Below are 12,363 nucleotides of genomic sequence, written 5' to 3' on the forward strand. Positions count from 1 at the left end.
AACTTTATTTCCTAAATTGATTTGAGATTCTACTTCATGTACAGTGCCTTCAGAAAGTATTCATACCCTTGACTTATTCCATATTTGTTGTGCTACCGCCTGAATAACAAATTGATTCAATTGTTTTTTTCTCACCCTTCTACACACTATACCCAATAATGACAAAGTGAAAACTTTTTTTATGGAAATGTATAGCAAGTGATATACAGAAATATTTCACATACATAAATATTTACACCCCTGAGTCAATACTTTGTAGAAGCACCTTTGGCAGTGATCACAGCTGTTTCTTTCAGGGTAAGTCTCTAAGAGCTTTCCACACCTGGATTGTGCAACATTTGCCCATTATTATTTAAAACATTCTTCAAGCTCTGTCCAATTGGTTGTTGATCATTGCAAGACAACCATTTTCAGGTCTTGCCATATATATTCAAGTAGATTTAAGTCAAAACCTGGCCACTTGACTGTCTTTTTGGTAAGCAACTCCAGTGTAGCTTTAGCCTTGTGTTTTAGGTTATTGTCCTGCTGAAAGGTGAATTCATCTCCCAGTGTCTAGTGGAAAGCAGACTGAACCAGGTTTTCCTGTAGGATTTTGCCTGTGCTTATCTCCATTCCATTTCTTTTTTATCCTTACAAGCATACCCAAGCATACCCATAACAGGATGCAACCACCTATGCTTGAAAATATGGAGAGTGTTACTCAGTGTGGGGGGGGGGGCAATGCAAATAGTCTGGGTAGCCATTTGATTAGATGTTCAGGAGTCTTATGGGTTGGAGGTAGAAGATGTTTAGAAGCCTCTTGGATCTAGACCTGGCGCTCCGGTACCGCTTACCATGCGGTAGCAGAGAGAACAGTCTATGTCTAGGGTGGCTTTTTGACAATTTTTAGGGCCTTTCTCTGACACCGCCTGGTATAGAGGTCCTGGATGGCAGGAAGCTTGGCCCCAGTGATGTACTGAGCCGTAGGCACTACCCTCTGTTGTGCCTTGCGGTCGGAGGCCAAGCATTTTCCATACCAGGCAGTGATGCAACCAGTCAGCTTGCTCTCGATGGTGCAGCTGCAGAATGTTTTGAGGATCTGAGGACCCATGCCAAATCTTTTCAGTCTCCTGAGGGGGAATAGGTGTTGTCGTGCCCTCTTCACGACTGTCTTGGTGTGCTTGGACCATGTTAGTTTGTTGGTGATGTGGACACCAAGGAACTTGAAGCTCTCGACCTGCTACACTACAGCTCTGTCGATGAGAATGGGGGCGTGCTCGGTCCTCTTTTTCCTGTAGTCCACAATCATCTCCATTGTCTTAATCACGTTGAGGGAGAGGTTGTTGTCCTGGCACCACACGGCCAGGTCTCTGACCTCCTCCCTATAAGCTGTCTCGTCATTATCGGTGATCAGGCTGTTGTTGACACTGTTGACACTGTTGTGTCATCTGCAAACTTAATGATGGTGTGCAGTCAGCCTGGCCGTGCAGTCATGAGTGAACAGGGAGTACAGGAGGGGACTGAGCACGAACCCCTGAGGGGCCCCTGTGTTGAGGATCAGCGTGGCGGATGTGTTGTTACCTACCCTTACCACCTGGGGGCAGCACGTCAGGAAGTCCAGCATCCAGTTGCAGAGGGAGGTGTTTAGTCCCAGGGTCCTTAGCTTATTGATGAGCTTTGAGGGCACTATGGTGTTGAATGCTGACCTGTAGTCAATGAATAGCATTCTCACATAGGTGTTCCTTTTGTCCAGGTGGGAAAGGCAGTGTGGAGTGCAATAGAGATTGCATCATCTGTGGATCTGTTGGGGCGGAATAGCATCAAACACATTGAAACCATTTGTTTGATGTATTTGATACCATTCCACTGATTCCGCACCAGCCATTACCACAAGCCCGTCCTCTCCAATTAAGGTGCCACCGACCTCCTGTGATTGGATTTGCCCCAAACATAACACTTTGTATTCAGGAAAAAAAGTGAATTACTTTGCCACATATTTTTCAGTATTACTTTAGTGCATTGTTGCAAACAGGATGCATGTTTTGGGATATTTTTATTCTGTACAGGCTTCCTTCTTTTCACTCTGTTAATTAGGTTAGTATTGTGGAGTAACTACAATGTTGTTAATCCATCCTCAGTTTTCTCCTAACACAGCCATTAAACTCTGTAACTGTTTTAAAGTCACCATTGGCTAATGGGGAAATCCCTAAGCGGTTTCCTTCCTCTCCGGCAACTGAGATAGGAAGGACACCTGTATCTTTGTAGTGACTGGGTGTATTAACACCATCCAAAGTGTAATTAATAATCATCAAAGGGATATTTTTTTATCTACCAATAGGTCAAATCAAATGTTATTTTTCACGTGCCGAATACAACAGTTGTAGACCTTACTGTGAAATGCTTACTTACAAGCCCTTAACCAACAATCCAGTTCAAGAAATAGAGTTAAGAAAATATTTACTAAAAAAAATTATAATAAAAAATAAAAATAACGCAATAAAATAAGAATAACGAAGCAATATACAGGGGGTACTGGTACAGAGTCAATGTGCGGGGATACAGGTTAGTCGAGGTAATTTGTACATGTAGGTAGGGGTAAAGTGACTATGCATAGATAATAAACAGCGAGTATCAGCAGTGTAAAAACAAGGGGGAGGGGGTCAATGTAAATAGTCCGGGTGGCCATTTGAGTAATCGTTCAGCAGTCCTTATGGCTTGGGGGTAGAACCTGTTAAGGAGCCTTTTGGACCTAGACTTGGCGCTCCCGTACAGCTTGCCTTGCGGTAGCAGAGAGAACAGTCTTTGACTTGGGTGACTGGAGTCTTTGACAGTTTTTTGGGCTTTCCTCTGACACCGCCTAGCATATAGGTCCTGGATGGCCGTACGCACTACCCTCTGTAGCGCCTTTTGGTCGGATGCCGAGCAGTTGCCATACCAGGCGGTGATACAACCGGTCAGGATGCTCTTGATGGTGCAGCTGTAGAACTTTTTGAGGATCTGGGGACCCATGCCAAATCTTTTCAGTCTCCTGAGGGGGAAAAGGTGTTGTTGTGCCTGCTTCACGACTGTCTTGGTCTGTTTGGACCATGATAGTTTGTTGGTGATGTGGACACCAAGGAGCTTGAAACTCTCGACATGCTCCACTACAACCCTGTCAAAGACTCCAGTCACCCAAGTCATAGGTGCCCTTCTTTGTGAGGTATTGGAAAACCTCCCTGGTCTTTGTGGTTGAATCTGTATTTGAAATGCACTGCTCGGCTGAGGGACCTTACAGATAATTGTATGTGTGGGGTACAGAGATGAGGTAGTCATTCAAAAATCATGTTAAATACTATTATTGCACACAGAGTGAGTCCATGCAACTTATTATGGGACTTGTGAAGCAAATGTTTACTCCTGAACTTATTTAGGCTTGCCATAACAAAGGGGTTGAATACTTATTGACTCAAGACATTTCAGCTTTTAATTTTTAATTTGTTTTTAACATTTTCGAAAAACACGATTCCACTTTGACATTATGGGGTTTTGTGTCTAGGCATTTTAAATTCAATCCATTTTGTCAACACCTTGACAGTAACATTTTCCAAACAATAACACCATTAATTAATACTAGTGTTTGTTTTAATGGTTTTGCCTTGAAAAAAAAACAACTTGTTAGCTTCCTTAAAGTGGGCTAATTTTATTCCCACTCTAAGGATATGCCATGTTCCCATTAAATAAAGAGGAATATTGGATCACACAGGAAGCAATGGACTCAGGGAGATATGAGTGACACACAGCCTTGCATCCAATGGTAGACAAACAGTTATATTCTTCTACATACAGCCACTGTAGAAGTAGACTGCACTCAGATGATTCCATAGGCTTGGGACAAGTCAGGCTCTCAGAAAACACCCCTGATCCAACACACTAACCCACATTTTTTCTTTGATTAAATTAGCTGTGACACAAAGCAGACATGCTCAGAAGTCTATGTCTATATTTCCCACAATATCAGTTCGTCCAGTTTATTCTAGTTAGTCTAAACCTACTTCACACTTGTTATTTCTTCACTCAGTGAGAAGAGTCTCAGTGCCTGAGGAGCATCGCCTGTACCTGGCCTGCAGTGGCACTGTTGACTTACAGTGGCGACACCAGGTCAACAGGATCATAGTCACCAAACAAGGCCAGCCGGTTACTTACATGAACCAACAGAAATATGACCTCCAGCCTGATGGATCTCTGGTTATTAAAGAGCTGGAGCCATCCGACTCTGGGGACTACCACTGCAACGACCAGCTAGTGGCAGACGTGGAGGTACTGAAAGGTATGAGTGACAGGTACCGTGTGAAATGTAACACTTGTCTGACCACCACTCTAGAATAACAACAAAACAAAAAAATCGATATATTGGTTGCTGTCCTTGATGATGTGAGCTGAAAATGTACCACTGACTGGGCGATAAAGAATGGTTGAACCAATGATCAATTTCAAGTGGACAACCACCAGTGAAACTGCTCTGTAAGAATGCTAATAAACGGCTAATCGCTAGCAATCATGCTAAAATTATCATGCATTCCAATACAATATGCTAACGGTAGTGCTAGCGCGAGCCAACAAACAAGCTGAACACATGGTACTTTTACACAAAAGACCACATAACTTAGGAATTTGGCGTGACCTTGACCAATAAAACACTAACAAAATTGGGGGTCCTCTGAATGGGAGTCTAAGCTGCCGACCGGAACTATCCAGAAGGGATGGCTAGAATCAGCTGACTGAAACTGGCCGTTTTAACAGATATTGTTCCAGACTCTTTTCCAATCTGTATTTTGTTTGTAGTCTTTAAGGTCTGTATTCTATACCGTAACTATTCCCATTGGTTTATGGAGGACTTCTAGTAGTTTTTTATATAGAGATTGAATACAAAACCTCCTCTTGTGTTCTGGTTACATACAAACTCAATGAGTGGATGGAAAGGCTCCATAAGTGCGCATAGTGGTTCTTAACGGCAAAAAAATTTAAAATACAAATAAATGACGAATCAGTTAAATTCTACATATTTTTTAGGTCATGAAAGGATAATAACCCTTCATCATTCATCAAAGCATATAACTTTAAGTTGGGTAAAGCTAGACCCCCAAAAACGTTGTGTTTCTGGAGTGTATGTATTTTCATTCTGGGCCGTTTCTGTTTCCATATAAAATGTAAGACTGAATTTCGAATCTTACCTCAGTACTAACAAAGTGTGCTAACAATAAATTGAGTCGAGGCAAGACATTCATTTTGACTATCAAAATTCGACCTGATAAAGTTAATGTTAGATTAAACCATCTGTCGAGATCTGCTGTAATTACAGTTGTGACTTTGTAGTTCTTCTAAACATTATTAACTAAAACATCAATGCCCAGGTATTTAAAATGGGTCACAATTGGTATCTTCGATTCTATATCGAGGTTGAACATTGCTTTGTTAAGTGGGAGCAGAAACATAGTCTATTTTGTTCATCTAATGAGCATATTACTATCAGTGTCAAAGACATTTCCACATCATGTTACCAATATTTAATAAAATAAATATCTTCCCACAGGCAAAAACTTTGCGGTTTCTGCTGGCCGAGCCCTATTGCTTCCCTGTATAGTATCTAGCAAAGCCAAGCGGAGGTGGTTCTTCAGGAAAGATAGTCATGCGAAACGAGAACCCATCTTGACTCTGTTCAAAAATGGGACCATGAAAAAGGAGAGAAAGGACCCCCAGAAAAGGTTTTCCTATGATGAAGATGGTGCCCTGCAGATCCTCAATCTCCAGCCAGGGGACTCTGGAGAGTACCTGTGTAATGGGGAAAAGGAAGCCAAAGTATAACAGTGTTGACAGGTAGAGCTTTCCAAATAGCATTTTTTCTCCTGTTTTTCCCTTATAGCGACACTGTATCTATTTACCTGTCCATGTATTTTTCTTTGAGAGTATCATAAAGCATTTAATAAAAAGATCAGGCTCAAAAATCCTCTTCAACACTTGCTGGGAAAACCAGTAAGAGAAAGCTTTGGGGAAGCTTCAGAGGCCACTACAATGCCATTCCCAGTTAACTTAAAATGTCATGCATAACTTTTTTTTTGCAAACCCAGATCATCTCAACATCCAGAGTACCACTGCTCTTATGCAAACAGGTAACACAAAGCAACACTTTGCAGTTCTTGAAAGTATGAAAATTACACCAGAATCCAGGGTTTTAACTGTGAGCTGTAAAAGTAAATTCCATGATCAATATTCTTCACCTATTTTCAGATGTTGTTGGGAAAGAGAACAGAGAGACACGCCCTATAAATGGTAGGTTGTCCATGAAAGTTCAGACACAAACCCTGTTTTTGCTCTTTGTGGTGAAACTGAAATGGCAGTGGGTGTTGGTCAATATCGAGGGTCTTGAAATTGAAAGATGGAACGAAGTCACGATACAAAAGCAAGAACATAAGTCCATTTTTTTGGTAACTTTCTTTTTCTCCCCAATTTCGATCTCTGGAGGCAAAGGTCGAGTCATGCGTCCTCCGAAACATGACCCGTCAAACCGTGCTTCTTTATACCCGCCCGCTTAACCCAGAAGCACCAATGTGTCGGAAGAAACACCGTTCAACTGATGACCGAGGTCAGCCTGCAGGCGCCCACCACAAGGAGTCACAAGAGCGCGATGAGCCAAGTAAAGCCCCCCAAACCCTCCCCTAACCCGGATGACACTGTGCCAATTGTGCACCGCTCAATGGGACTCCCAATCACAGACGGTTGCGATACAGCCCGGGTCCGTAGTGACGCCTCTAGCACAGTGCCTTAGACCGCTGCGCCACTCAGAAGACCCCTCTGTGGACAATTCCTTTGGCCTCATGGCTTGGTTTTTGTTCTGACATGCACTGTCAACTGTGGGACCTTATATAGACAGGAAGGGCCTTTCCAAATCATCTCCAATCAATTGAATTTACCACAGGTGGACTCCAATCAAGTTGTAGAAACATCTCAAGGATGATCAATGGAAACAGGATGCACCTGAGCTCAATTTCAAGTCTCACAGCAAAGGGTCCGAATGCTTATGTAAATAATGTATTTCTGTTTTGTATTTTTTTAATTATAAATTAGCAAACACTTCGACACCTGTTTTCACTTTGTCATTATGGGGTATTGTGTGTAGATTGCTGAGGATTTAAAAAAATGTCATCCATTTTAGAATAAGGCTGTAACGTTAACAAAATATGGAAAAAGTCAGGGGATCTGAATACTTTCCGAAGGCACTGAACATTTATGTGTTGTATATGCCACCCACCCAACTTTGTGTTTACTGTTAGCGTCCCTCCATGCTGTGTGCTCGCTTCAGAGAGCATGAACTGGGCTTTCATCCTGTTATCAGGTCACATTTTCACATATCAAATTGTGCTTCATGTTTTTGTCTATTAGTTGTGATGATAATAGCTGTAATTAAACTATGCATCGTGGTGCTTCTGGCTGGTCTGCTGTGCAATTTGCTGAAAGGAAGACTGAGAAAAAGAAAGAAATGCAGTACAGGTAAAAAAAATCCTCTAAATTATATTGTTTCCAATAAATGAAGCTGGCCTATACAGACATGAAAAAAACATTTTTTTTTTTTTTTTATATATTTTTTTACAAATGTGACATAATTACTGTATTTCCGATAGTGACAGGACACAAGCAGGAAGGAACTGAACTCCAGACTAGGTGCTTGTCAAATCTAGGTAAAGAACACTGTCTAATTGTTTGCTGACAGAAAAGTCTATCGAATAGGGTTTGTGTAAAATGTGTGCATTCTCAACAAGTATTGCTATCATTGAAAACAAGTAATTTTTACAAATATTTTGTGTTATAGGGTCTGATATCACACAAAGTGATGGGGAAGGAGTACAAATGCATATCACTCATTGAAAACATTGCTAAAATGTCAATTTAAATATTTGTATGTTTTCGTGTGTGTCTCAGAGCCCTTCTCATGTGGAAGACACTGAGGTTCAGTATGCATCTCTGGGTCGGCAGAACTGGAGGGAAAGATCGAGGGTACAGGGAGCCCAGCATCAGGTCATCTATTCCACTGTGGTCTCTGCTAGACCAGCATCAGGTCATCTATTCCACTGTGGTCTCTGCTAGACCAGCATTCCAGGGTTTGGAGAAAATAACACATTGATTTGACTAATTGACTCCTTTACAAAACAGTTTGTATTTTACCTCTTTGTATTACAGTACGAGTACATTATACAAAGGTTGTTCTTTAATCCTATAATAAATGTATTTGAGTCTTTCAAGATACGCAAGATACTATTCTTTTATCCTTAAAACCATTATATTGAGATTCTTTGGATAAAAAAAACTATTATTACATTATCTTTTTCAACATTTACAGAAACACTCAAACATGCACAAATGAAAATACAATCTTATTTCCATCAAGAACGGATATTCAAAGAACAATGTCAGCAGATGCACCATACGCCTGAACGAACACATTGGGCCACTGTTGCATAGATAACATCTCTCTGGGCCAATCCTGGCACTCCCTGAGCAATGGGGCGGGCCTTACCAGTGTGCTTCATACTGGCATAGTGCAGACTCACTTCCTTCTGAAATATATATATGTCAGTGATAAATTATTGACTTCATGCCATCCAAACCTCTCAGGCATAGATTTACAGTTAGACAAGGTTTAGTCCTAACGATTATGACGAACAGAAGTACTTTAACCTTGAGACTTGAAATCCTGTTCACACAGGAGCTACACAAATATGTTGTTTTACCTGAAAGAGGAAACAATTCATAGAGGCAATCTGCAGTTCAAACAATAACAAATGGGTTATCCCGCCATCGTTTGGGTAAATAGCTGACCAATGGGGCTGAAGAAATAGAACCACTCTCAAATTCATAGACAGCGCTATTGATGCAAGGACTGATCATCCATGAGATCAAAATGATATCTTTAATCATGTTGTAACGACCCTAGGTTTATAAGCGCGGATATCGACTACAATGTTTTGAGAATATAAAAACAAGATTATAATTGGGGTTTTGATCGGGTAAGACAGTTCAACTAAGCACATTAAGTATTTATAAGTTATATTGTTCAAGAATCAATGGGTATATATAATTACTTGAAGTCAAAAACATTTATGTAACAACTGCAGATTTGCAAAAGATAAACCTCTATTTGTAATGTCCCTTTAAGTAAACTATTTACAAGTCTTAAGTGTTTACATTCACTCCTGTTTTTGCTGCTACCATTCAACCATAACAATAAATGGGGATGATCAAGATTTGTTCACTATATCTACACTGAGTTCACAAAACATTATGAACACCTGCTCTTTCCATGCCATAGACTGACCAGGTGAATCCAGGTGAAAGCTATGATCCCTTATTGCAGTCACCTGTTAAATCCACTTCAATCAGTGTATATGAAGGGGAAGAGACAGGTTATAAAATGATTTTTAAGCCTTGAGACAATTGAGACATGGATTGTGTATGTGTGCCGTTCAGAATGTGAATGGACAAGACAAAATATTTAACTGCCTTTGAACGGGTTGTGGTAGTAACTGCAAGATGCACCGGTTTGTGTCAAGAACTGCTACTCCCCTGGGTTTTTCACGCTCAACAGTTTCCCGTGTGTATCAAGAATAGTCCACCACCCAAAGGACATCCAGCCAACTTGACACAACTGTGGGAAGCATTGGAGTCAACATGGGCCAGCATCCCAGTGGAATGCTACCGACACCTTGTAGATTCCACATCCAAACGAATTGAGGCTGTTCTGAGGGCAAAAGGGGTGCAAGTCAATATTAGGAAGGTGTTCCTAATGTTTTGTACAGTCAGTGTACATTTACCGTACACCAGCTTGTTTTTCCAGTCACTGCAACAGAAAGCGAAAGTAAATATTACATTCCACAGCACAGTCTATGTATAGGTGAAATTACAAGAGCAGACGCCTTCGTGTCGGATCACACACAGGAAGGATTTTTCTGCTCTCTGTGAAGTCTTCTTACCGTAAATGTTTTGGAGATTTCTAACTCTCACCATGCCAAACGTAAATCTCATCTTGGAGGCTCTGTCTGCTGTCTCAGGTTGCAACGTGGAATCGGCCACCGCGGGAACACTTTCACTAACCCCACAGGACTTTGTCAATGTGGTCGCACTAAAGGAGTTCTACATACAAGAGGGCCTTCTAGAGTTGGAGTACCCAAGTTTGGGGACATTGTCTTTAAAAGGTGCCTTAGCTTTACCAGATGCCCCATCCGCCGCATCCATTCCACAAACCACTGTTTCTGTGAACGTGAATGAGTTCCTTGATTCTCGGTATGACTACGACTTTACAAATGTTAAGGATGGTGAAGCAGTGTTTACTCGGGGAAAGGAACAGTACGTCCGACCCTGTGGCTGGAACCGCATTGCCCTGAAGGTGTTGAACAAATACAGGGATGGAGATGGATGGTTGGGGACCGGAGACGAGGCCTGGCCAGTGTCCTACCATGGACCTGCTATGGAAGGATCCCAGGGCATCATCAGGAATGATGGAGATGGAGATGGTGCTACTGTCGGAAGAGGAGTGTACTCAACACCGGACATTAACGTAGCTGAGAAGTTCTCCAAGAGATTCACGTCCAAAGTAGATAACAAAACCTACAAGGTGGTGCTACAGAATAGGATCAACCCCCAGAAAAGGCAACAGTGTCGAAGAGAGAGTTACTGGCTGGTTTATGTGCCTGAGGGATCATCTCCTGTTCAAGAGAGAGCTATTGTGGAAAACTCCATCCGTCCTTATGGTCTGCTGCTTAAGGAAGTGTTGTAATCCAGGCAGAAAATGTTTGATAGATAAGTAAATAGGTTTGTCTTAATCATACACATTATGATCAGAAAATTAAGAGATGTAACATCAGATCAATACAATTCTAAATCAACTAAGTAACAAGGTTAATTTGTTATAGTCATAGGATTAGCATAAGATTGCTTGAGATGTTTGCTGTGTAAATGTATCCTTTACCTGATAGGCTCCTATTATGGATGTGTTCAAGACTTAAAATAAGAGTGCATTGTTTATTTACATTATACTTCATTTCCAGTGACCCCGCCTCATCTAACCACATATTTTCAACCAGTTGTTTTGGGGAAAGAGCGCTTTAAGTACATATAACCCCAAAATATTAGTTTGGACGACGCTGAAAAAGACTTCACTATTGAAAAGCTGTAGTCACAGCATCAATACAGCAACAATATACTACACTGCCACCTGGTGGTATTCTTATGGTATTTAATTTCCAATTATTGATTTACAATTTTGGATTTTTATTTATTTTATCCATTTTAGAATAAGTCTGTAACCTAACAAAATGTGAAAAAAGTCAGGGGGTCTGAATACTTTCCCTGAGGCACTGTATATGAACAATTAGCCTACTAGTTTGTTGGTGTCTTTATCAGTAATCTACATGAAGATATGCTTAGTGATTTGAAAATGCATTAATGAATGGTTTATTCATATTAAACTACTGTTTGTTAATTTTATATATATAATTAAATGTATAAAACAATGCTTTGTTTTTATGCATTGATTAAAAAGAAGTGCAAACTTTCCTCTATAAATGTAGCCTTTGTAAATCTCGGGCAGCAAGCCAAGGATTTGCAGCAAGCTCACCTGACCGGAAACAGAGTCCAAAGACGCAGAGGGCGCCAAACAAGGCCGAGACTGGGGACAACACAGGCCAGGAGTGTCCAACATGACATCACCTCCCTCTCTGCCACTTCTGCGTCTGGAACACAAACCACACCGTGGTTACCACACACTGCTGCCCAGCCCAGAGCTAGGAGAGCTGTGGGAGAAGAGCTGAGCAGAAACAGAAACCTTGAACAGAATTGATTACGAGTAGCCTATGTACCCTGACCGTCAACCACTGGTTATGAAGAAGTGCTTACTCTTTACCTGGCCCCTAATGATAAACAGGAAACAAAACAAACCTAAAAAGCAGACTAAGCTTTGTCTGATATGTAAACCAATATTAGGAGCTGCACCCCAGATTTAGGAAGTGTATATTCTATTGGTCAGCTTGTCGTTCTGTGCGAGAAAGAAATAGCCTATATTCAAAACAGACTCTGGGACAGTTGTGGGACGATAGATCCTGAATTCATACAACCAGTAGGCCTATGCTACATCCACAAAAATATCTAAAGCAATAAGGCTCATGCAACAGATCAGAACGCTTAGCTTAAAATGTTGATAAACTATTATTTCTTCGCACTATAAGCACAGCAATGTGGACAAGGCAGTAGGCTACTGTGTGAATGTTCGTTCCATAATGCGATTAGCTGTAAAACACCATTATGCATGCCAGCAAAGCCACTACACAACACAACACTAAACAATACATTAATTGCACT

The 12,363-nt window shown here is 41.1% G+C and overlaps 1 protein-coding gene across 1 annotated transcript; it reads left to right on the top strand.

Moving 5' to 3' along the window:
- Window positions 1-9,868: 9,868 nt before the first annotated feature.
- Window positions 9,869-11,519, top strand: LOC139558690 (uncharacterized). Its single transcript, XM_071374004.1, has one exon. It carries the CDS (start codon window positions 9,986-9,988, stop codon window positions 10,781-10,783), a length of 798 nt encoding a protein of 265 aa, XP_071230105.1. The 5' UTR covers window positions 9,869-9,985; the 3' UTR covers window positions 10,784-11,519.
- The last annotated feature ends 844 nt before the right edge of the window (window positions 11,520-12,363 follow it).

Source organism: Salvelinus alpinus, chromosome 29 (assembly GCF_045679555.1).
Source record: "Salvelinus alpinus chromosome 29, SLU_Salpinus.1, whole genome shotgun sequence".
Lineage (NCBI taxonomy): Eukaryota > Metazoa > Chordata > Actinopteri > Salmoniformes > Salmonidae > Salvelinus > Salvelinus alpinus.

Coding starts and splice junctions, on each gene's coding strand:
- LOC139558690 (XM_071374004.1), top strand. CDS start 9,986: ATGTTTTGGAGATTTCTAACTCTCACCATGCCAAACGTAAATCTCATC.